This window comes from Protopterus annectens, chromosome 10.part0 (genome assembly GCF_019279795.1).
Source record: "Protopterus annectens isolate FY-2018-M chromosome 10.part0, PAN1.0, whole genome shotgun sequence".
Classification (NCBI taxonomy): domain Eukaryota; kingdom Metazoa; phylum Chordata; order Ceratodontiformes; family Protopteridae; genus Protopterus; species Protopterus annectens.
Window position 1 is genome coordinate 1724419546 of NC_056744.1, and position 27168 is coordinate 1724446713.

The 27168-nt window shown below is 38.9% G+C and overlaps 1 protein-coding gene across 1 annotated transcript in view; it reads right to left on the reverse strand.

Annotated features, from left to right (window-relative positions):
- Window positions 1-10627: 10627 nt before the first annotated feature.
- The window catches only part of LOC122814474 (nuclear factor 7, brain-like), a 181896-nt gene continuing 165355 nt past the window's right edge, over window positions 10628-27168 (reverse strand). Inside the window, exon 3 of the mRNA XM_044087053.1 lies at window positions 10628-11026. Within this exon, the coding sequence (XP_043942988.1) occupies window positions 10628-11026 (399 nt within the window). The remainder of the gene's footprint in view (window positions 11027-27168) is intronic.

The window sequence follows — 27168 nt, forward strand, 5'->3', positions numbered from 1 at the left end:
GGATAAGATAGGGAAGAATTGCATTTTGGAAATGAGAAGGAAGCACATAGTGGTCCTTTAAATACTTGCTTTTGATGCAGAAGGCTATGGGTTCTACTCCCACAGTATGTAGATGCATTGCTGATACTGTACTGTGTTGTACTTTTAAAGGGGGTGGGTGTAACAAGTCAAGGGATTATCTACAGATACAACAGAAGTGAGAAAATGTCATGCACAAGGGCATTTGTGCCTCAGTGGAAAGAACAAAAAATATCATTAACCCAAATTCAGGAACAGAAAAATCAGAATTATTATGTTCTGTGCTACATTATAAGAAAAATATTTTTAAACAGGTACAGTACATTTTCCAGCATTCAGGATAAAACACACATTTTTCTACTCCAGATAGTGGAGAAGCAAGAGTGGCCAGTTAACAGCACCTGGATTACAATGACAGCTTTGATGCTTCAGGATGAATGTAGGAAAGGGTCTTTCAGTACTTGGACTAAAAATTGGAAGTCTTAAAACATGCAGTTCGCCTAGTTTATTTTGTTGTGTATTTACAGCTATTGAGTTGGTCTGATAACACAAACCAGAGTAAGTCAAGCAAAAAACTGAAACTGAAAATAAGTTTGAGAAGCTGTGCAAGATGCCCATGGCTTACACTACTGTCATTCTATTTATGTATATAAAAATGTGTGTGTGTGTGTGTGTGTGTGTGTGTGTGTGTGTGTGTGTGTGTGTGTGTAAGTAAGTAGACTTTTATGATGGAAATGTTCGGAATTGGGCAGTTTTGTCATTATTGGTTCATGCATTTTGTTTCATTGCCTACTGGAAAAATGTTCAAACAATAAATTTAAAATGCGCTCTAAGCCTAACGGGTATGCTGTATTATACAGGGAATATAATTTAATAAAGTCAGGAAAGTGTATCAAAGAACACATGTATTTTTCTTGTTTTGTGTGCAAGAGGCCTATGATTTAAAAACAGCCCAAAGGTCATCTTTATCCACCACTGACCAGATGCATTTTCTTTGGATGTGGTGTGGGTTTCAATGATGTTTCAATGAACGTGAGTTTCAAGGGCAGAGAAGTTTTAATGCTAAGTCTATTTTCATTGTGAGACAGTACTGCTTTGTTTAGCAGATGTCTATTAGTGTTTGTGCATTGTGCTATAAAATGTAAAAATAAAATCCAAATAATCATTGTAGAAGTAAAGCAGTACGCACATTAGTGTTTATGGTAAATGGGGTGAAACAGCCAGGAAATAGGACATTGAAATGGCTGCAGGGAGGCTCTGGTACCATATTTTGGTTGTTTGTTCTTCAGTTTACGTTTGAAATTTGATATCCACAATTCCATTGGAGTGGGTCGGGTTACTTAATTATGTATGCAAATTTTATGTTAATCAGCATACAGATTTGTATCTATTTTTCAGGGGCCTTGTCCAGATTTTTGATATTTCCAGGTTGAGAGGTATACCAGAGACAGCTGTCACCTTGTCATTTGCCGCCTGGTGAGTGTGGTCTCTCTATGTCTTGAAATGTAATTACCAATGGCCAACACATTTCCTGGAGTCTGCTGCTGCCTTATGAGACCTTAATGGTAAAGGTGACTTAGTGCAGGTGTAGTGTTAGCATTTCAACAGAATGGTTGACATAAGCTAGCAGGATGTCAACTAGACTTTGATGGTTTAGGAAAGGTTTCTTTATGACCTCAACATATGTTGCAGTGAAGTTGTCGAACTCTGTTACTATGTTACGCTGTGTTGTTTAATGGGTTACGGGTGGGACACAGAGTGAGACAGACTAGCCTCCAGTTTTGATAAACAATGCATCTCTCCCTAGTGGCTAACAGCAAACATGAACCAGTAGTTATACTGCCTCAAAAATCACGTACAAATAAGTTCTTAAAGGACGCAACTAAAATATGATCAGACTCGATGGTTACAGGCACTGTTCTTTTACTTCAATTAATTACACAAATGACAGCTGACAAAATATACTCTCAGTACAGCTCTACAATCAGTGCAAAACAGTGATGGTTAAGGACAACCAATGTATAACATGCTTACTTACACAGTAAGTGAATCAGTTTTGAGTGAGAGTCTTTTAGAGGATCATTGGTTTCACCTGTAGTTATATGTAGGCACTCAGTATTCTGGGTCTGTGGGTCACAACAGGAGGGCAAATGAATTTAAACAGTTTAAGAGGAGTGGCTTCTCACAAAATGATACTTTCACGTGTTTACTGGTGAGAGTCGATGCAAGATGAGAAGGAGGGCATTTTGTGATAAAATTAACATAAGAGGCAGATGACTACAATGTCACTGGGTTTAATAATACAGCAGGAACACAGTGGAAGGGTGATAAATCTTCTAATTCCTGGGACATGCAACACATTTATTTTTTTGTTGGCACTATAATGATTTAGTAGTTAGAAGATGCTTATTAGAATGACATAAAACAGTGAAAGACTGAGTTTGGTTGGTGCTTTGCATAACTTGATCAGAGGAGGACTATCAACAGAAGCAGAGGTGACACATGATAAAGCACTAGCTATGTGGTTTGAGTACTTTAAATTGAAAGCATGACTGAGGAGCTGGACATGTGCAAAATAAGAGTTATAACACAAGGGAAAATGTACCTCACAACCTGGAAACATCAAAAATCTGAACAAAGGCCCCATGAAAAATAGGTACGAATCTGTATGCTGATTAACATAAAATTTGGATTCATAATTATGTAACCACACCCACTCCAATGGAATTGTGGGATACCACCATGAAGATAATAATTAGTAGACATTTGAATTTCAGACTTTGTATCCCTCAGAACAATACATAATAATGCAAAACCTGTTATTCTAGCAACTATCTGAGTTTACAGGAGCAATATTTAAAATCTTTTTCTCAACTCCCTCCCTATTTTTGGGCCTTTGTCCCAGCATTATTGTTGGCTTTGTCCAGACTTCTTTGTCCAGACTTCTTCTTCTGAGAGATTGACACTTGAGAGGTATGCATACAAGTTGTAATGGTAGTAGGTATTTGGAGCACAAACCAAAAATAACCAACCCATTTTAGCAGATGATACCATCACTCTTGGCACCAGAGGCCCTTAGAAGCCTAGCCAAGAATTACACTCATTTTCCCAAAATGATTTTTAATATTCAGTTTCTGAAGTAAATAAGTTTATAACTTTAATTGGTATCTTTATTAAGTAAGGGATTAAAAAAGACAGAAGTAAATTCTGAGTCAAAATCAGGAATAGTTGAGGGCTATATGTGCAAGCATTTTACTACACATGCAACTTTTTTCTTGCATCCAACTTAAAAGGTGTTTTACTTCTGGTATGTACTGCTACAAAAAAATCGTAACACCGTACTTTAATAATACTGCCATACTATGACAATTAGGTAAACAAGCATGACATTTTGCACTATAAACCATATTCACAATCAGTGCAAAGGATTAGAATTCACTTTTTTGCCAAAATAAAACTTCAAGTCCTGTAGAATTTGAGTTGTCTTTGCTGTTTCACATATTAGGGCTTTTGTGGTATGAAACATCTCTTTAATGCAACAATTACTAGATATTTAAGAAATAATCTTTATGCTAAAATATCACATACTGTGCAGTACAGCAACCGGAAATGTCGTAAAATTTTGTCATGGTAACATTGTATTGTGACAGGAGGGCTAGAGCAGGATTACTCTGTAGCAAGTAAAGAGATGGTCAGGACATGAGCAAAGGCACAAAACACAGTTATGGCTGCCTGAATACTGGCCTGCTATAAACAGATTACTTCCTGATCTTGGGTGAAATTCCTGGGTTCAGGAACAATTGGGCCACTTCTGACTTGGGGTAAACTTGATGGTTAGCAGGTAGAGAGGGGCAAAAACCACTACAAAAATTAACAGACCTTTCTGGCACCAAGGTAGTGGGCTAAGCAAAGCACATCTAGTTATTAACAGCCACAGAGCTACACAGTACAGAAATCCATGTTAAAAGTCCCCTTTGGCTACACTATTACTAATGCAGATGGCTCCCCCTGCTTAAAAGGGGACAGTGTTTCAAATGGCAAGAATTCTGGATAAACTCATACATAGCTCTTGTAATTGCATACCTGTGATGTAAACCATTGTGCTTGTATCCTGATGATTTTACACACGGGTTTATGTCGAAATTTTGCATTCCACACAACTGTACTGTTCTCAGATGCTTACTGTATGTATAACATTTGTATACACTGTGCTGTACTCAGATGTTAATGTGTACATAATATTTGTATTTAAAGTTGTATTGTACATGTGTGTGGAGCTTTTAACCCTGGGACTCCACTGAAAGAGGGGATATCCTGGTTAATAAATGTAAGTAAACAAGTAAATACTTAAACACGTAAACAAAACTCTTGATTAACTATAAAAACATTACTTTACTTACAATAATACCCACAAGCAACGTAATCTGTACTAGTAATACTCTAGTTAAAGTTGTGCTAAAGCAAGAAGAGCAATCGTCACAAGAGTTCTGATATCTCAGCTTGATTATAAGTTCTCTGGTCTTCAGTGCATCCATGAGCAATGCTAAACTCCTATACATTCTTCTAAACAAAATGTCACATGTATGCTACTGGCCCTAGAGGAGAAAAAGGCTGTAGTGTTTGAAACACTGTGGAGACAGTTTCCTATCAGACCAGAAATTTCCCTTGGCTCTCTACCATCTGCTTCAAATGTTTCAAGACTGCCACTCTCCTTATGTCAGAAGATTTCATCCCAGAGAAATATGCTAAAGTCTCTGACTCCATAAGAATTATGGTAGCAATATCATCAAACCAAAAACTAATACACTATGAGGTAGTGATCCAAGCACATTAACAGTATCACAAATGTGCCCAAACTGCTAGACCATTAGAAAAGTACAGTTTTGTACCTACCATAAATGTAGATGTTCGAAGATCCACATTGCTGCAGTCCTTACACTTGGGTAGTCCGCTGTCCTCGGTCGGCCGAATAATAAAGTATAAGGCTGACGTCGGGTCAAAGCGCATTTGACTGACATCAGGGGGGTACAAATGCGATGACCGACGCCATATCCTCAGTCCTGGGCCCTTTCTTCAGAAGACCAGGAAGATAAAGAAAATAAAAAAAAAAAAAAAAAAACAAAAAAAATAACTAACCCACCTTGCACTAACTATATGTAATATATAATATATATAATATATATATAACCAACCCCACACAACAACCCTCTAAACTACAGAGGGGGGGGAGGAGGGGAGGGAAGGAATGTGGCAATGTCTATCTTGAACATAGGTACATATACAAGGTACAAAACTGTTGTTCTACATTCATTGCTGCAGTTGCTGCAGTCCTTTTCCAAGTAGAATCCCAGAAGGTAAGGGAGGATGGCTAACTACAAGGAAGCAGGAGTTGCCAAATGCCCTGCAAAAAGCAGCGGAAAAAAAACCAACCCTGGATTTATAAGTAAGTGGCAGGTGATAATGCCTAGAGAAAGTATGCAAGAACTGCACAAGTAGCTGCCTCCAAAATATCCTTATCTGCCCTCCCCTCAAAAAAAGCGTTGGGATGATGGCAGTGCTGAATGAGTGGATCCCAGCCCCATCTGGAATCTGCCATGGTGGATGCAACCAACAAATGAAAAACATAAAACTTAAAATCCATAGTTTTGGCACATGCTTGCCCACCTGACAACAAGCAACAAAAGAAACAAACAAACAAACAACTGCCTGAAAAATGATAATCTGTCCACCCTATAGCAGCAACTGCCTGTGTACATCTAAAGTGTGCAAAAATCTTTTGCAAAATTTATTTTGGGGATTTGCATTTGGGGTAAAAAAATGAATAGTTTGGTTTAAAGCCACACTAGAAACCACCATAGGCATAAAACCCTTAGCATAAAGGAAGGATTAGCTATCCTTATGGAAAAAATCAAAAGAGCAACCAACCTAAAAGGCTCAAACGTACAGCAGAAACCTCTTCTTCAAACAACAAAAGCCAGAGGTAATTGCCAACAAAAAGGCTCAAATCAACTTACTCTATTTCAAGGTTGAAAAGGCTGTGGAGGTAAAATTTCTCAGTGAGTTTCTCCAACACAAAATTGAGATCCCAAGTTCTTAGTGAGCTCTTCGCCTCTTTCTTATTCTGAACAAACTCTGAGAAATTGAACAACAAACAGATGAGAAAACAATGGTGGACACAAGGAATAGAGTCAGCATTGGTGTTGCAGAGAAAACTCACAAAAGAGAAAAGAGTAACTTGTGTCCATACACCTGAGCCACCACTCAAATTACACTCAAATTAGGGCTCAGAAACAAAAAATCTTTTGCTGCACTCAAAAATAAAAATCTCTCCCATTTTTCCTTGTACTACTTTCTCTGTACTAGGTTTCAACATTTAAAACTTAAAAGAGAAGTTAAAAACATCACATGAAAATGGCCAGAGAATGGTTCAACAGATGTTAAATTGAAGGTTAGGGAGAAGAGAGTTCCGCCTAGGGCTGTCCTCCTGCAACAGCAGGTGTGGAACAGGTGTGGGCCAAAGGCTCCCTGCCATGGAGGGTTCCTGTGGAGTAATTGGTGCCTATGCTATGGGGAGTGCTGTCGAGCTTGGCAAATCATCCAAAAATTGTCCTGTAGAACCTTCCAGAAGAGCCTTTAAATGGTTTCCTTGGGGAGTCAGAGGTTGAAAGGAAGACAGCTCCAGATGAAAGAAAAAAGAAGAAAGAACCAAGCTTCCAAATGAAACTGTTGGTGCAGAAAGAAAGCTTATGGTTTAGTGGAGAAAGCGGAGAGATCTATGTCTAACATGACCTACACACACTGTCAATTTCTGAAATGCATGGGGATCAATTTCACTGCGTGAGGGATCCCATATGAGGATCCTGGGCTCAAATACATCTGCTAGGATCATGTGATACCTGGCAGAAACGCCCTTGCTACAAGAAGATTGAGCTGAAGCAGAGCAGTGATCCACAAAATCATTGCTTGCCTGCATAGAGTAATAAGAGAAATTGTGCTTGTTTGTTGATGTACCATGAGTTGCCTGGTTAGAGTTAAGAATCTAAACTGCCCTGGGGAACTGAAAATCATTGAAAGCTGTTAATGCAATATGCACTGCTAAACCACTTTTCAGGTATGATATGTGATATTTGTAGTCTGGCCAGATGGCAGGTCTTGTATCCACTTTCCATTCAGATGAGCTCCTAAGCTCCTCAAGGCATCTCTGTTTGTTCTGACTCGCCTCTGTGGCGGGTCACAGAGGAGCTTTTGTTTGGTGTGACATTCTGATCCCACACCATTCCTTTCTTTGCATTGTAGTGTTCAGACCAACAGTGCTGTGATCCTAGCAGTGCCGTGTCCATGATTGATGAGATACCATTGCAGCTAATACATAGTCAGTGAAGCATTGCATGCACCTGGAATCTAGATGCAGATAACATGAAAGGCAGAAGGCAGTTTGAAGGGAGAGTCAGCCAGGACTTATGATGAGATGATGGAAGTAAGTAAAGGGACTCTTTGTTTTGTTTGACCAGTCAGCCATCTGGGATGCTGATGCTGTTCTCAGTACCACAGCCACAAAGAGAAATGGGTGGAGTCTGTACTAGACTGGACTTTATTTCATCCCCAGAAATCTTAACTGGATCCACATATTCCAAATCACAAGAAGCTCCATGGAGCATGAAACAGAATCAGGCCTTGGGTCAGCACTGGAGGCAGTCAATTCAAAAAGGCCTGAAAGAGAGCCTTTTCTGGAGTCAGAAAATTCGGCACTGAGCTGGGATAGGGCAAGAATGAGGCAATGAATAGACAAGCCAGTTTGCTCAAAACAGAGATGCATGATACTGAGAAGTCCCAGCCTGATGAAAATGAAGGTTCCTGAGCTCCAAACTTAGACCAGGAATGATCCTTGCCCAGCAGAGGTAAAATCAAAAGTGCTCATCCACATTCCTGCCCTTGAATACTAGATAAGCCTTGAGGGTAATCTAAATTTACAAAATCTCCAGATGTTTGTTGTCTTTGGTAAAAGGAAAAATGAGAATACGGTGTGGCCCCTTTGGCATAGGGTCGAACAGCAGGCCCTATGGTTGTTTGAAAGGAACTTTAGGAAGGAGCAGTGCCCCTGAATTGGGGCAGACAGAGAAAAAGCATGCCTTTGCCTCTATTCTGGCAGAGGAATTTTCCCTGGAAAGTGGCCTAAAATCCCAAAGGTATGCTGTCAAAACCAATTGACTCAATTTTCTTTGAAGTCACTGGGTCTGTTCTCTTAGTCCCAAAACCCCTGCTGCCACCTAGAAGTGGCTCTAAACTCTGCCTAGTGAGCTCCAAAAAGGTGTCTGTTCTGAAAGGACTGCTGAAAGGACTGACCCTGGTGTGCGGAGAGATCCGGAAAGGACCCTGCCCTTCCAGAGCTGAAAGTTGCCCTACCCTGTGCCCCCCTCTAAAGGTCTGCATAATCCCAAGAGCCCCCGTCATTCCTAGGACCAGCCCTACCCTAGAGGAGGAAAGATACCCCAATTGCAAAATCTTTGACAGTCTGCAAAGACTTGTAAACTTCTTCCATTTTGAACCTAAAAACTGCCTTAACAGGAGGACCAGACAACACCTCCAGCAACATCAGACTTAAAGTAAAGTTTTAACAACTTCACAAATTTAACAACCTTAGCCAGGCGTGCCTTTGCTAAAAATCTTACAGTGGCTCAACAAGAACTGAGGCCTGTGCAGCATCATTAGGCTGGAGCAAAGAATGTACCCCAGTGTTAGAAACCCACACTAAAAAGACGAACTCTCAAAACCACATTGCAAAGAATGCTTACCCACCTGTTCTTTACGTAAGGACTGCAGCAATGTGAGATGAAGAACATCCATGCAATATCCCACAAATGAACCACAAAGTTATACACCAAAAATTAAATGTAATTACACTACTATAACATTATGAGACTTTATCGTACAGAGCGACACAGGTCTAATAAAAATAACCACCACATCACGATCTAATGAATAAAAAATCTAGAAAATGTAAATATGACCCCATCCATCAACTTTAGCAGGAAGCCCTCCCCCTTCAAAAATCTATTTTTAAGGACAAAAGTAATCACTATCATCATTTTCATAAACAAACAAATCAGCTGATAAACACTACTTCTAAGATAAAAAATAATCACTGCTATGAACTAATCTAGTATACGCAGTGAAACGGCCCAGTAGGTGTGATTATTTTTCAGAAACACCACATGCCAATAAATCGAAAGATTTTGAAAGTGGATCTCACCTGGGCTGGCTAGGGCCACATCTGTATAATTGGTAGTGCTTTACTGGCCCATAACAGTTCCCTTCTTCCTGTTTGCCCCATCAACAAATACATCCACAGCAGCTGCCAGCAGGGCTTTTATGAATAAGCAGCCAAACTTTCTCAACTCCCAAGTAATCCTTCTGTGCACCTAGACAAGCGACCATGGTACGGATTGTTGCCAGTGTCTAGTTAAAGTGAGATTTGTCCAGTCCCACAAGCTGCCCATAAGTTTTTTTTTTTTTTTGGATCTCCCGTGTCTCTGAGAGACAGACAGGGAAGGGAGTCAGACACTGCCTCACAAAGCCAATATCATCACGCATGCCCCCTGCACCCCGACGATGCGTGGTGACGTCAGCCATAAATTTAAAGTTATACATATATATTAAAAAAGAAATTGGGAATTAAAGGGGCCCACTTGTGAATTTGTGGCACCACATTATTTGGCATCAAAAACCGGTAAATGCAGAGCAATTCAGTATGGTTGAGAGGTATGAAGAAAAGGCACAACTGGAATTACTGGCAACCTTAAAAGATAGGCTGGGCCTGCTTATAAACTAGCAGTTAGCAAACCAGGTGCAACTGAAATTACTGGCAACCTTAAAAGATAGCTGGGCCTGCTTATAAACTAGCAGTTAGCACACCAGGTGCAAGCAATACACATGAGCCAGTCAGCCTACAACACTGCTACTCACTCAAAGAATATAACCAAATATATTCTAATCATTTGGATACTGTTTACAAGTCATTCATTCATAGTTTGTCTGAACTGCACATTCAGGGCAAAGCCAAAAAATAATGGGAAGACAAAGGCCCCAAATCAGAAACAATTACCAAATGTTACTCTAATTCACTTAGAAAGTAATTAAAACAACTGGTTTTGCATCAAGATGCACTTTCTGAAGGCCAAGAACGAAACTCTAATGTCTAGCATTAATGACTCCCTGTAATCCTAAGTAATTTACCAGAAAATGAACATTTTATGATGGACATGCAAAAATATAAGGTAAAACTAGGAATGTTCTGCAAAATTCTGGACAGCTGAGAGATATGTTATCAGAGCTTATCACTGTGTATTTCTGTGTACTGCAATGGCTATATATGTTAACCTCTGTAACCTTATATTGTTTACTAGTGTTTTCCTCTCCAGGCATCAATATAAACAGACTACGCCTAGATGGAACTTTACAATCAATAAACAAAAATAAAGGAATACAAGTTCAAACAAGGTATGTTCTGTCTTAGTGGTGTTCTGCACTATTTGGAAAATACTTGATAAATATGCTTCTGCAATACATAAAGAAAAACATATCACTGTTATACTATCATGATATACTATTTTCAATCAACTGCCCGATCTTGTATATAAAATAGAACACAGGTAAGGAAAAGTGCACTTACAGTTAGAAAACCAACAGTTTCCTGTTTTCTAGTCTGCGACTTATCATACAATGCTTTACATGTTGCAGGAACATCATTTTTAAGGTTTTCAGCATTTTCTTTCATCTCTTCCACAGTCAGTGTTATTTCCTTCTTGAACTCCAAGCTGCCATTGGGTGCTTTCACATTGGTGACCACAGCATCATGTTTTGTACATTCAAGGTTTTCATCCATCTGTTTCAGAACAGCCACTTTGTTATTTTTAAGCTGTTGGAGTAATTTTTGCTCCCGGTCATGTAGATATAGGTGTAGTTTTGTAAACTCTCGCATAATGTATTGTTCCAAACTATAAGCATCATCCTGGAAAACAAACACAGAAAGAATCAAGTTGAGTGACTGTACATTACAATGTCAGTTTTGTCTATGCACCTCTTCACAAACAACCAAATGAGTGAAGGCGAGTCATGTTGCAAACAGGCCAGACACCTGCCCATGACATTTGTGACCTGGGTTCAACACTTAGTCCATGGCAATGAAAGAAGGACAACCATCTGGGGTACTTTCCCTCTCAGAATGTGGAAAGGGGATACCAGTATAAAGATGATCAATAACAAAAAACAAAAAGTCACTGCAAATTGCTGATTATGGGAGGAAGAAAACACAAACAAGGTAAAGGCGGGTAGCTGTGTGTTTGAGGGGTTGGTTTCTGTCAGTCCAATCTCTGTTATACAGCCTGGATGGTCTCTGATGACTAAAGTGTCTCTCTGGATATGTACAATTGTCAAGAGGCTATAATCCTAGGAAACCTCTCCAGCCATAAGGAGCAAAGTGGGCTTAGTCCCTACAACAAAATTAATATAGGATTAATAGGAGAAATCATGAGAAAAAAACATTTTGATTGGGCTATGACCTTGGTCAGAGCAGCACAGGAAGGCCTCATCAATCAGGTCCTGCTGTTGTATGGAATTTTTCAAAAAAGGGAATAAGTGAGGATTATCCATATAAAAGCTACTTCTGCAATATAAAAATAGTACATAAATCACAAATAGCTGTGCCATGATTCAAGCACAGCAAATAAGAAGTTGCAATACAACTGTAATTATACAGTCTAGATTAGGCCTGTGCTAGGTCTTTGTATGAAATTTGGATACATTCATGTGATGTAGCATGACTTGTAGGTTTCTGATGTTGGGAAACACATGAGACACAGAAAGTACAGCTGTGTATACTTAACATAAATGTAGATGTTCGAGTGTATTCACTGTTACAGTCATCACATCTGGGTTATCTGCCTGCAGGTAGCCCTCAGCTGGCCTGAATACCAGAGTCTTCGGATTTCTGCATCAGATGCTGTCACTTCTTCCATGACGTCAGGTCGTCCTGGGTATAAAACATGCAGCTGATGCCACTACATCAGTTTTTCTTGCCCCAGATGTCAGGTGCCCCCACAATAGGAAGCAGTTATATGGTATGGAACACCCCCAGCAAAAAGCAAATACACATGATATAATATATGCCAAATAAGAAGAAAAGGTAGAGCCAAGAGAAGGCAGGGGGCTGGAGGGAGGGTAACCAGGACTGCAATAGTGAATACACTCGAACATCTACATTTATGGTAAGTGTACAGAATTGTACTATGTTCTTTGTGTTTTACTGTTGCAGTCATCACATTTTTGTTGATTCCCAAAGCTAAGGAAGGGTGGAGGCAGTTAAAGAGCATTAGGGCTAGCAATCAGGCCCTGTAAGACTGCTTTGGCGTATCCAACTCCGGATTTAGAAAAGATAGGCAGGTGGTAATGCTTGGTGAAAGTATGTACAGAGCTCCAGGTAGCAGCTTCCAGGATGTCCCTGGTAGGGACTCCTCTGAGAAATGCCATAGAGGTAGATGCAGCCCTGGTGTAATGTGATATTATCCCCTGTGGGGTAGGTTTTCCATGGTGCTTGTAGCAGAAATGGATGCAATGGGCTATGCTTTGAAATGGCCTTCCCCTCTGCCCCTGCAGCAAAGCTGACTAGCAGCTGGTCAGATTTTCTGAGAGGCTTAGTTCTGTCCAAATAGAATCTAAACTGTCTGTGCATGTCCAGAGAATGCAGTATCCTTTCCCCCTTATTTTGAGGATTAGAGAAAAAAGTAGGCAAATGGATGGGCTGGTTTAGAGCCACATTAGACACCGCCTTGGGCATAAAGGATGGATTAGTCCTGAGGGAAACCCTGTCCGCATGGAAGATAATGAAGGGTTCCACTGCCATGAGGGCCTGCAGTTCAGACACTCTTCTTGCTGAAGTGATGGCTAGAAGGAAGGCTGTTTTCCAAGAAAGGAATGTTAACTCTGCTGTAGCAGCTGGTTCAAAGGAGGGGAAGAGTGAGTTTTTCCAATACAAAGTTAAGGTCCCAGGCTGGAGTGGGAGCTCTCCTGGAGGGTTTAAATTTTTGGCCCCTCTAAGGAATTGTTTTAGCAGGGGATGAGAGAAGAGGGGTGGCTCAGTATTATAATGTGCTGAAATGACAGAGGCATAAATCTTAACTGAAGAGAAGGATAGGCCCTTGTGGAGCACTTCTGTTAAATAATCTAGAATATGAGGTAAGCTGGCCACCATTGTGCCCATCCCCTGAGCCTGGCTGCAGGAACAGTATCTTTTCCACTTTTCTGAATAGGATTTTCTAGTACTAGGCCTCCTTGCCTCAAGAATGACATCCAACACCTGCTTACTGAGGGTTGCTAGAAGTCAGCTCAGGGAATTAGCCAGGCTGCAAGGTTCAGGGTTTGAAGCTGAGTGTGCAGAATCTGGCCTTCCTGCTGGGACAGCAGAGATGGAGTCTGAGGCACATGCCATGGTTGCAGCACTGTCAGACTGCGAAAAAGGGGGTACCAGTGCTGGCGTGGCCAGTCTGGGGTAATCAGTATTGTCCTTGGCTTGCCCTGTTTGATCTTTAGTAGAACCTTCGAGAGGAGAGGCAGAGGGGGAAAGGCATAAATTGAGAGGCTTTCCCAGGTAAAGGACAGGGCATCCACTTTCCAGCCTTGACTGTGGGGAGTTCTTGTGCAGAATTAGTTCAATTGGTAGTTCTGAAGGGAGGAAAACAGGTCTACCTCTGGTGTCCCCCATTTGTTCCTCAAGAGCTTGAATATTTTGGGTTCCAGTTTCCATTCGTGTGGGTCCATGAGATTTCTGCTTAAGTTGTCTGCCAGTGAATTTAGTTTGCCTGGCAGGAACTGAGCTTGCAGGTTCACTTGGTAGCTCAAGGCTGTGTTCCACAGAGCCATGGCTAGTCTGCAGAGTGGGTAGGAATGGGTCCCCCCTGCTTGTTTACGAACCACATAGCTGTGGTGTTGTCTGTCTTTACCAATAGTTGTCCTGGAAGAATAACGTCTTTGAAGGCTGTTAGAGCATTTTGTACAGCTAACATTTCTTTTTGATTGATATGCAGGTCCATCTGTTTTGAGTTCCATTTGCCCTGAATGCACTGCCCTGCCATGTGAGCCTCCCATGCATAGTCTGATGTGTCTGTTGTTAGGGTTTGGGCGGCAAGGGGTAGAGTGAAAGGGAGTCCCTTGTTGTGGTAGCAGGCCTCTGCCTACCAAAGGAACTCTGCCCTTAGACAAGGAATGATAGGAATCATTGTTTCCATGTCCTGAGAATGTTGACACCATAGACTTTTTAGATACCATTGAAGTTTCCTCATATGCAGTCTTGCATATGGAATTAACAGAATGCAAGAGGCCATGAACCCCAGGGCTTGCAGGATTTTCCTTGCAGATAGCTGGGTTTTTGTGGCCAGTAGGTTGTCAAATAAACTTGTTTCTCTGGAGTGAGGAATGCCATCTGGGAAGTTGTGTTCAAGTTTGCTCCCAGGAATACAATCTGTTAGCAGGGTACTAGGTGTGATTTTTTTCTCGTTGATGGTGTACCCCAGTGAGGTTAGAAGTCTCTTTACAAATACCCGGTGCTGTAAAAGCAAGTCTTGACTTTCTGCCTGAATCAGGCAATCGTCCAAGTATGGGTAAATCTGAATATTTCCCTGCCTGCAAAATGCAATGGCTGGAGCTAGGCACTTTGTGAATACACTGGGTGCAGTAGATAAGCCAAAGGAAAGTGCAGAGAACTGATTGTGCATGGAGCCTGCCATGAAGCATAGGTATTGTCTGCAGGATTCCCTTATTGGGATGTGCAGGTAAGCTTCTTTTAAGTCTAGGGTTGCCAGCCAGGCATCCTTGGCTATCATAGAAAGAAGCTGTTGAAGAGTTAGCATTCTGAATTTTGGAACCACCAGGAAGGTGTTGAGAATAGACAGGTCCAGGATAGGACGCCATGAGTTTTCTTTTCTGTGAACCAGGAACAGTTTTGAATAAAAACCTTGTCCCCTTTGTTCTGCTGGGACAGGTTGAATAGCCCTGATACTGAGGAGAGAGAGTACTTGTTTTTGGGCCTCCACCCACTGATGTGGGGGGAGGTCTGGCCATCCACTTGGGGTTGGGAGTGAGTGGAAGTGGAATCTGTATCCTAGGGAAACTATGTTTAAAACCCATTTGCACTGGGTAATGAGTTTCCAGTTTTTTGCATGCAGGGCGAGCTTTCCTCCTAAGGGAGAAAGTAGTTGAGCAGGGCTTGGAAGAGTTAAGGATAAGTCATTGTGCCATTTTTCCATAGGGGGGTGGCTTACTACTCCCTGCTTTGGAAGTGGGAGCCCCCCACTGCTTAGATCTGTGCATAGCCTGAGAGTGAAGTCTTGGTGGTCTGCTGCTCCTGGATTTGGACTGAGAAGGCCTGGAAGGGACCGGAAAAGACCAGTTCTTTGAAGGCCACTGCCTACTGAATCTAGGAGGCTGTACTTGTAAGAAATCTTTAACAGTTTGCATAGATTTAGCTTTTGCCTCCATCCTTTTGAGTACTTCTTCTGCTTTGTTGCCAAAAAGGCGGTCTTGGTTTAAGGGTGCATCCAGTAATTTAGCTTTAACATGATCTGGCAAGTTTTATTCCTTAAGCCAAGCATGCCTTCTAAGTACAGACCCAGTGACAGCAGCCCTGCAAGATGCTTCTAAAGCATCAAAACCACATTGCAAAATATGTTTACCAACTTGTTCAGCAGAATGCATTAACTCTTGCAAATCTTTCTGTTCAGCACAGTCAGGAATCAACATCATTTTCTGTTTAAGTTGGCCTATAATATGCTGTTGATACTTTAACGTATGAAACTGGCAATTTAAAGCCCTAATAGAAAAGTAGCAGAAGTATATACCTTCTTACCCCATCTGTCTAAAGCTCTAGAGTCCCTATCAGAAGGGGTAGGAATTTTGGCAGTAGTAGTATTAATGCCTTTTGGTCCTTGGGAAATGGTCTCTGGATCAGCAGTAGGATTCTTGAAGAGGAATTTGTGAGAGTCAGGTACTCTGTAATACCTGTCAGGTTTCCTGGGAGCTGGAGGCAAAGTGTCTGGGGTAAGGCTGGATTCCAAGAAAACATCATGTACAATGTCCAGAACAGGAGGGATAGCTAGAGGTCTGTGTTGAGGCATGAGTAAAAATTCCCTAAGTCTCTTTTTGGACTCAGAATAGTCCTGGCTTTCCCAGCGGAAATGCTCCCTAAGGGTATGCAATATTTCACCAAAAGAAAAACCTTCTGGAGGGGAAGCAGAGGGAATGGAATCCTCTGCATCAGAATCCTCATAAGTAGATAAGAGCAAATCCTGGTAATCAGAAGGAGCAGAAATATCAGATTCCTGATCAGAAGAATCGGAAAGAAAATCAGTTCTAGGTCTCAGAGGGGGAAGGCTGACTTCCCCTACTTAAGCTAATAAGGTCTTCAGCCATTCTAAGCATTTGTTTTTGAGGCATATGGACCTGAGAATGCAGTTTGCATCGGTTTTCTAGGCGTAGTCCGAGCTTTAGGCCTGAGAAATTTGGTATTCCTAGCTTGAAACAAAGTTGTTGGTTTAATATGAAAGTTAGTAGGCCTGAATACACCCTCAGAAGCTGGTGCCTGCACAGCAGCTCCGGACCCATCCAAGGTAGAGACATCCACAGGTTCCATAGTCGAAGAAGCATCTTGCAGCATACCGGACTCCGAATGGGTCTCAGTAGAGGCCTGCGAATCTGTAGTAGCGGGTATCAAGTGCTGCAAAAGTGCCTCACGGAGTACCAGCAGTTTTGGACCTATGCAGTCTGTCTCTGTCTTTATCTTTACGTTTTTTTCAGAAGATCGGTAGTCGGATGGCTTAACGAAGCCATTTCTGAGAATGGAGATCGAGAATGAAAGTATTTAGCTACAAAAATAGCCCGACGATGAATAGTTTGGGCATTGAAGAAGGACGTCATGGTCTGGGCCTAAACAGGTAACCCAGTAAGAATGAAACTATGAGGTATTTGATTTCCACAGGCAAGACAATTGTTAATTTTTTCTGACATTAGTTAGAACAAGAAAAAAGGATCCCCAACTGGGTACTTATCTTTTTGAATACTTCAGGTCTGAAACTCGAAAATGAAAATTTCAGGAGTCAGCCGACCGGCACTTGTGAACTACTTCTGCTTCGGTCACCGCATGGCAAGAAAGACTGATGTAATGGCATCAGCTGCATTTTTTATACCCATAACAACCTGAAGTCATGGAATAAGCGACAGCTTCTGATGCAGAAATCCGAAGATTCTGGTATTCAGACCAGTTAAGGGCTACCTGCAGGCAGATAGCCCAAATGTGATGACTGCAACGGTGAAACACAAAGAACATCAGATGGTACTGACCTATGGGAGATGCTGTTCAGAGCAGGTACATAATGGCTCATGTGAGAGCTTCATAACTTCCTTTCAATACGTTAACAGGAAATGGAGATTAGCCATGTATTAGATAATAAGGTTCATTGCCAATATAGCTCAATCTTTAAAGACAAAAATCAATCTGCACTTTTTTTCCTATTCCCCTCCTTAGGAACATTGCAGAACATACATTGTGTAAAACTTACCATAATAGTAGACACCCTTCTCATCATTGTTGCAGTGTTCTTCACTGAAGGTAGCTCCTGCCAAGTATAGCCCAACATCCAGACAGCATACCAAAGCCTTTACATCTTACAGCTGCCATACATCTCACATACACTCCCCGCATTGGGCATGGGGCATGAAGGTGACATACGATCACAAATATTCAATAATGAATTAACCCAGGAGGAACAAAATACCCCCCCCCCACAAGGCAACATAGAACATGCACATCCAAAAGAAAAAAGTTCTGAAGGGAAAGAAGTGAAAGCCCTTCAGCCAGTAGGGTAACAGAAGACAGGGCAAGAGCCATAACAGAGGGGGGAAAGGATGGAGGGACCGAATACTACAACAGTGAAGAGAAATACATCTACTGTTATGGTAAGATTTTACACAAATGTACTAAGTCCTTCCATATCACTGTTGCAGTATTCATAACAAACGGGAAAGTACAAGACCTAACAGGAAGACTGGGAGGAGGAAGGCACAGAAGAGCCCTTTACTAACCCATGCAAAATAGCCCTGGCAATAAATGACCTGGCAACAACATCCATTTTTTAATGCTTGGTGAAGGTATGAAGAGTGGACCAAGCAGCAACTTCAAGGATGGAATTAGTGTCCAAACCCTTGAAAAAAAAAAAAAAAGATGGTGGCACCCTACATGTCTGCAGCTTCTCTGGCTCACAAATTCAATACTCACTTTAGCTGATTTTCTGCAGTGGATTTACCTGGACTTACTAATTTTACTGAAATTTTGAATGTGGGAAGGTGTTATGGTCATTCTGCTCTGCTGAATCTTCTGGAATCTGTCTCACCATGCAAGTGGTTTGTAGGGCTGATGTCTGCAGGCCTTGCGGGGCCTGAATCACTAAATAAAGTGGGAATACTGCTGAAGATTCATCCAGACTGCTGTAGCTGTTTTGTCTGTCAAATAAACAACAAAAATCTAAGTAGAAAGTGTAGGAGATGTGACAGACCTAGGAAAAGGGGAAACAGAGCTGGTACCAATGTCAGGTTAAGAAAAGCTCCACTCAGGCCTGCAATTCCTTCTGTGTTTCTTGCCAACATAAGATCTCTGGATAACAAAATTGACTTTATCTAGCTGGGCATAAACAGTAAGATAAGAAACAGCTGTTGGAATAGACAAATTCTCCTTATTCAGAGCAAATATGTTATAGTCTCTCAGTGGCAAAACAAAAAGTTGGGGGAATCTGCATATACATCAACAACAGCTGGTGTGAAAACAATGGTATCATTACTTGCTATTGTTCAGCTAATGTTAAACACCTCACAATTAAATGTCATCCATTCTACTTCCCCAGAGAGTTTTCAACTATTTTTATAACTGCAGTATATATAACCTCCAAGTACAAACACTAATAAAGCACTCACCAGCCTGTACCAGTTAGCCTGTGATCTGCAAAACAAGAACCCAGAGTGTGTCGACATTTTAGCTGGGATTTCAATCAGGCCAAACTGAAAACTGTGCTACCAAACTACCAACAGTATGTAAACTTATCGACAAGAGGTGAAAGCACACTTGCTCAAGTGTACTCAAATAGGCACATAAGGGAGTCCACCACCCCCATCTTGGTAGCTCAGATCACATTTCTATCCTGCTTATCCCTGCCTATAAACCAATGCTAGTAAGGGAAAAACCTTTCAGGAAGCAAATAAGGATCTGGCCTGAAAGTGCAGTCTTGGATCTGCAAGACTATCTTGAATGCACTGACTGGAATCTAGTTAAAGAGGTTGCGTACACAAACCAATGTATTAATTTGGATGAGTACATTGAAACAGTTCTGGGATATATACCAAAATGTACTGAGGATGTCACTACCCTAAAGGATGTAACCATCAGAGCCAACCAAAAACCATGGCTGCCCAGTGAGGTATACAAATTACTGAGAGCACATAATGCTGACTTTAAGGCTGGAAACAGAGAGGCTTTGCAAAAGAACAGGGCTAACTTGAACAACAGGTGTGAGAGTAGCAAAACATGCCAATAGTCCAAAAATACAGAGACACCTCTCTGACCAGAAAGATCCCAGGCAGTTGTGAAGGGGGATCCAAAACATCACAGACTATAAGCCACCATCCACGCGATGTGATGATAACCCAGACTTTTTAAACAAGCTAAGCTAAACATCTACTTCAGCAAATTCAGGGAATCAAATAGAACATCACCAGAGAGACTACCCACAAATGAAGAGGCCATATTGCTATGCCTCAACCTGGAACAAGTATGCAAGAACCTACGTAGGGTTCAACCAGGCAAAGCAGCTGGTCCAGATGGGGAAGCTGCTTAAAAACTGTGCTGATCAGCTGGCACCAGTCTTCACAGACATTTTCAATATCTCTCTCAGCCAGAAAAAGTGCCCGTTTTTTTGACTGACATCATCGCTCTGCCCAAAAAATCATCTCCAGCATCATTAAATGATTACCATCCAATTGCACTTACCTTAGTAGTGATGAATTATTTCGAAAAAATGGTCAAGGATTATACAGCATCCTGCCTGCCTGCTACATTTGATACTTTGCAATTTGCATACGGGCCAAATTATTCTACAGTAGATACCTTAACACTTCATCACACCTTGGACAACCTTGAAAATAAGGACTGTTATGTATGCAGGCTGTTCATAGACTTCAACTCTGACTTCAACACGGTTATTCCACAACAACTGCTGTCTAAACTGAGTAAACTGGGCATAGAAAACACAATATGCAACTTGATCCTCAACTTCCTAACTGAAAGGCCAGAAATAGTTTGAGCTGGAAAGCATCCCTTAAACAGCATTACCATAAACATCTGGGTCCACAAGGTTGCGTACTCAGTCCACTTCTTTTCTCAAAATGATTTAATATTCAGTTTCTGAAGTAAATAAGTTTATAACTGTAATTGGTGTCTTTATCAAGTAAGGGATTAAAAAGGACAGAAATAAATTCTGAGTCAAAATCAGGAATAGTTGAGGGCTATATGTGCAAGCTTTTTACTATACGTGCAACTTTTCTCTTGCATCCAGCTTAAATGGTGTTTTACGTCTAGGATGTACTGCTACAAAAAAAATCGTTAAGACTGTACTTTAATAATACTGCCATACTATGACAATTAGATAAGCATGACATTTTGCAGTACAAACCATATTCACAATCAGTGCAAAGGATTAGAATTCACTTTTTGCCAGAATAAACTTCAGTCTTGTAGAATTTGAGTTGTCTTTGCTGTTTCACATATTAGGGCTTTTGTGGTATGAAACATCTCTTTAATGCAACAATTACTGGATATTTATGGAACACATGACTGCACAGCTATGCATCAGTCAAATAGAATCATCAAATTTGCAGATAATGCTACACTAATTGGCCTTATCAAGAAGGAAGATGAGGGGGCCTACAAGGAAGAAGTGAACCAACTTGGTCATTGGTGCACTGACAAGTTAGCAGTAAATGTTGGGAAAACCATGGAAATCATCATAAATTTTAGGAAGAAAAAACCACACACCCCTCTCATCATCAATGATGCCACAGTGAAGAGAGTAAATGGCACCAAATTCCTAGGAGTACATATCTCGCAAGAACTAAATTAGGGAACAAACACTTCCTATAAAGAGAACCCAACACCGTCTCTGCTTCCTTAGGAGACTTTGCAGAGCTAACCTTCTCCACAGGTCCTACTCACATTCTACAGAGCCACAACTGAGAGTGTACTGACAACATAGTTGTTTGGTACTGATATTTCTCTCAAGCTGATCAGAAGGCTCTGGATAAGATTGTTAAACAGGCCACAAAAATCATTGTCTCCAACATTCAATCCCTACGTGACATATATTCAAACAGATGCTATGGCAGATTCCAAAAACTATTGAGTGATATATACCATCCATCTCATTGATTGTTCAAACTCCTGCCAACAAGAAAGCACTACAGAAGCATTAAATGCAGGGCATCCAGACTTCATAACCGCTTCTTCCCACACACTATCAAAACTGTTGAATAACAAACCCATAGCCTAATGTGCTACATGGGTAAAACATTATTTGTGTGCACTATCTCATTGTTGTTTACATAAACTCTATGAATAGCTCACTTCATACATCTTTATCTGCACTAGGAAAACTGTGAACTGTAAGTTTACGGTATATTTTAGTGGTGGGTACATTTACATTTATGCCTCTCATTCACTATAGCACTGTTTTTTGCATATCCTTATATTTCTATTGAGTCTATTCCTGCTGTTGCATTTGTTGTGTTTCTGATGTAAATAGAGCTTTCAAATTTGTTTTACTTTATTTACTTTTTGTATCTTATTTTTTATTTATATTTATTTAATTTAGTTTCAATTTTTTATTAATTAATCTATCTTCCTTCTGTAAACTGTCATTCATATGGTACGAACCTGAGTATTGAAATTTCATGCAGTGATACACACTTTTATCTATGTGTTGATCTGTATGACAATAAAGTTTACTTTGACTTTGAAAAAGGCACTAGGAGAGGCAACAACCCTAGTAGAATGTGCCTTTACAGATGAAGAAACACATTTGCCATAAACAAAATATAAGGAAATGGCCTTAGATATCCAGGAGTATATGGTTTGCTTGGAAACAGCTTAACCCAAAGTCCTGAGATGAAAGGAAACTAAAAGTTGCTCAGATTTGTGAAAAAAAAAACTTTTGTTTTAACAAAATAATATCTGAGCTGTCTATGCAGACCCATGAAGTGAAGAACAGTCTCACTAGCAAACTGAGAAGGAAAAAGAATGGAAGTTGAATAGACTGTTTAAGGTACAACTCACCAACCACTTTATGCATAAAAGAAGGATTATTACAAGGAGAAACACAATCTCTGTGAAAAATTAAAAAAAAGGAGGAATGACCATAAGAGCCTGAAGCTCAGGCACTCTATTCACAGAAGTTAAAAGCCAACAGCAGAACAGTCTTCCAAGTGCAAAGTTGCAAGGAAGCTGAACTAGTAGGTTCAAAAGGAGCCCAAGTCAATTTTTTCATGAGAGTAACTGAGGTCCCAAGACAGTGGAATAGGCTTTCTCAAGAGCCTGATATGATGGACACATTTGAGAAATTGCTTGACCTCAAACTGAGAGTCCAAAGGAGGGTTCAAAGTGCAGACAACCAGATATAGCAGATAGGTGAGCGTTACCTCAAGAATATGCCGAGCCAGCATGGAGCTGATCACACAAATGACAGAATCAGAAGAACCCTTACTGAGAAGGCATCATGATGGAAGAAGGGCACCAAACAGAAAATATTTTCCATTTAGGAAAACATGAGTTTCTTTTTTTAAGTAATGTTTTTATTAAATTTAGCATATTTATAATATATACACAAAGGAAGAAATTCAACCTCACATACTATTATAGAACATTACAAATATGTTGAATCATCAAGGTAATCCTAAACAATGAACACATTAAGAGTCTTAGTATTTCTATAGCAACATTTTAAGGCTATCCCAAACACAAATTCTTAGTAGGATTTAAAGATCTTATTCTGATCACTTTCAGTTTTACATAGTATTGCTGTTAAATTTAAAAATTCTTTGAATGTAGGAACTGAATTTGATTTCCATTTTTTTTTTGTAATAACTTTTCTAGCTACTGCCAGGGGACTCCAGGCAATTGTTGTTGTTGTTTGGCTTTCAGAGATAAAAGAAGTGGAACATTCATTAGTATTATTGATCAAGTTAAAGAACAATTACCAGACCATAACACCTTAAAAATATACTTCTCTCTTCCCAACATATATTTAATTTTCACAATCCATAACGATGGGTGTCCTGTCAGCTTTTACATCTTTACTACATCTCCAACTGACTGAAGAAGTAATTTTACAAAATTATAGATTTTATAGGGAGTTAAAAACATTCTATGTAAACATTTCCATATAAAAACTTTCCAGTATAAACTTGAAGTTTGACTTACTTATTTAAGGAATAACATTTTATTTTTACCATCTACCTAGTCACTCAGTCCACTACTATCTAAAAAGTTCCAGAATTTTGCATCAAAATTATTATTTATAATTGACTTGTATAACTTTGACAAGTTTCCTTTGTAGGTCAATTTGCATTCAATAATAGCATTCATATAAAGGGGGACTAGTGTTCTGCTCCTCGTCACTCATATTATCTACAAATTAAATCATTTAATTTCTTACTGATGTATAATATTAACTGATAACAGATTTGTCCAACTTATATTCTTTCATTAAATATTCTACTGACTTAAGCAACCAGACTATAATACCAATCCATTCTTTTTTTAGTAAACACATTTTAACATTCTTCTGAGTTTCCTTAAATCTAAATGTGTGTGCAATAGGAAAGCAAAAAAAATTACAATTTGATATTAATGGAGTTTTAAAAAAAATCTAAACTATTTTAATAATTGATTTCATATATGCATAGTCTAAAGACTGAATTGAATTGCCTTCTAAAGTAAATTGTATTAACCAGATGAAAGGATTGTGACATATTTCTAATTTATCATATTTGATAAACTTATACGAATTTAGTAAAATCTGCTCTTGAATGGTTTTCCATTGCCCAGTGTAAGTTGAGCCTAGCCAGAGTATAATAGAGCAAAAATTTGCAGCAACAGAATAAGATTCTACATCTGGGAAGCTGATACCACCATTCTCCTATAATCTTACAAGATTTCTATAAACAATTATCAGCTTTTTAGGATACCATAAGAAAGAAGTTAACTTTTTTTCCATTTCATTTAATGTTTTTTTGTCAGGTATTAAAGCTACTAAATGCAATATGGCCACGATCATGGGTAATATAATCTTTTTTTAAAAAGTACTAACCTATCCATGAAAGTAAAAGAAAAAAAATTAATCTCATTTTTAATAAGTAACACTTCAATTATTTTTTCAAAATTATTACAATCTTTCTCACATTTTGTTAGATTTTAATTCCTAAATAATTTTGTTTTCCTTCAAATTATATCTATATTTATCTTTCAAAATACTATCTAGTAATTGATTTAACACTAATGTTTCAGTTTTATCATTATTAAATTTCAGCAGCTATACTTCTTGAAACTTTTCAATTTCCAAATCTATTTCATCAATTGAATAATTTAAATCTGCTATAGACAGCAAAATATCATCTGTAAAAGCTGTATTTTAGATTGATAAGCTTTGCTAATTGAGAATCCATCAATTTTTAATTGCTTCTTATACAATTAGCTAACAGATTGATAAGGAATGCAAACAATAGAGAGTACAAGGGACACCCTTGCTTTTTGTCTTTGTTTAAAGTGAATCTCTCAGGAATGTAAGGTCCAATTTTACATATGCTTTGGAGTCTCTGTAAAGGTTTTTAAATATTCCAACAAATTGTTCTGGAGCTGTAAACACTTCTACAGCTTTGATCCTGTAGACTGGAGCTACTTTTTTAAAAATCTCTCTTGATATCTACAATGTTTGTTCATTCCTTTCCTAAATCTAAAATAGTTATTGCCTTTTATATATAACCATACATTCATCTATTGACTATAAATCCTGTTGATCTTTACTGATCTATTATATCTCAATCGTGTAGTGAAGGTGGAAGTAAATACATTACTGTCTACATTTAATAATGAAATAGGTCTATATGAGGTAGCCTTTCCTTGTTTAAGAATAAGTGAGATTACAGACATTTTCCATGAGGGAGGAATTATTTTGTCACTGCATTATCCTGAAAATGTCACTCGGTAATTCTAAAATATTTACTGTAAGCAAACTATATAATTCCATACTTAAACTATCTAATCCTGGAGCTGTACCGTGTTCCCTTTTTTTTAAAGCTTCTTTAACTTCTATTACTGTAATAGGCCTATTCAACAGAGATATTTGTTGGTCATTAAGTTTATTAGTAATATTTTACTTTAAATACTTGTCAATTTTGTAATCATAATGATTATAATTTTTATTAAGATCCTCATAGTTTTTTTTTAAATATTAAGCAGTTCCTCTATGTCTGAATTCAGCTTATTAGTATAAGGATTTCTGTTGATTTTTGAAGTCATCGCATAACTGTGCAATCTTATTTTTTCTAAAAACTATCTCCATTTTATGTATGAACACTGTTTGATATTAAATTTCTTAATGATGTCACTATTATCTAATTTGTTTGCTATACACACCTCTATTCACATATTTTATCTTGTATTTCTAACAAATCTTTATCCCACTCTTTCACTTTATTACTTACCCATCTTCTCATTCTATCTTTAATATGCATTTTAAGGAGCTCCATAATATGACTTTACTAACCTAACCATTATCATTCAAAGATTAAAAAAATCCTCAATTTCTTCTTTCAGATAACTGGGATTGGATGAAAAAAAAATCAAAAACTTCCTTACATTCATTAATATATTAAGACTTAGTGCACTATGATCAGAGAAAGGACAACCAATAGTTTTAAAATAATTCAGTTTATTAACTAAATCTGCAGAGGTATTCATTCTAGTTTGTGTCTCATGTGAATAAGAATGAGTGAAGAACACTGACTTTTCTACTTTTACTATTAAATCAACTATGTTATCATTACTAATCAATTTTAGTGTTTCAGCCGATAACAGAATGTTAGCTTTGCTTCATTCGCTTTAATCTTCTATACTAGATATACAGTTAAAATCCCTGCTAAAATTAAACTACCCTTCCAATGACTTTGTAGTAAGTTTAAGTGATATTTAGCCGCTCTTGCAGCTAATCCAGGGAGCCAGTAAAAGTAAGATGGTGTATACAGTTTGAAATAATTAAACATGTTGGCAAATGTACACATTCTTTTGGGATTGTTTATGGGTTGCATGACCTCAGGCATCACAGTAGATTTTCTCCAAAGTACATCAGTTACTCTCCTCTTTTTGTTAAAAGAAGCATATAGCATTCCATAACCTAATTTATTTAAATATTGTATGCATTTATCTTTTTTTTTTTTTTAATTCTGAACATATCAAAACAATCCTGTCTTGGTTTGTGATTTGTTGTGGAGTTGACTGGTAAGAGAAGTTTTATTTGAATTTATATTGCATTTATCACTATTTTTAACTGTTTGTAGGTAGGAAGAGACTGCTTATTAACAAGCTTTACTTTGATTCATATTTTGTTGTTTTACCTGTTTCACTTTTGGTTGTGAGAAAAGGATATGTTTTGGACAGGCAAGCTCTAGCCACCACAAGGGGTCTAGACAGCTATAAATTTACAGAGACTGCAGAGAGGAACATTCTGAGCATATCAAAACAATCCTCTCTTGGTTTGTGATTTGTTGTGGAGTTGACTGGTAAGAGAAGTTTTATTTATTTTTACAGTTAAAAGGAGGTGCAACTTTGAGCTATAGTGAAATTACCACTTCTGGTAGAACTTGTATGACCAGAACAACATTATTGTATTTTATTATTTAGTTGGATATTGCTGGTAGAATTTTTGTCATAGAAGTTTATTTAAGTTCCTTTGAATTCTTTGCTACTGACTTTGTCTAATTTAATTCCTTTACAATATTTCATTCAATTAAAAC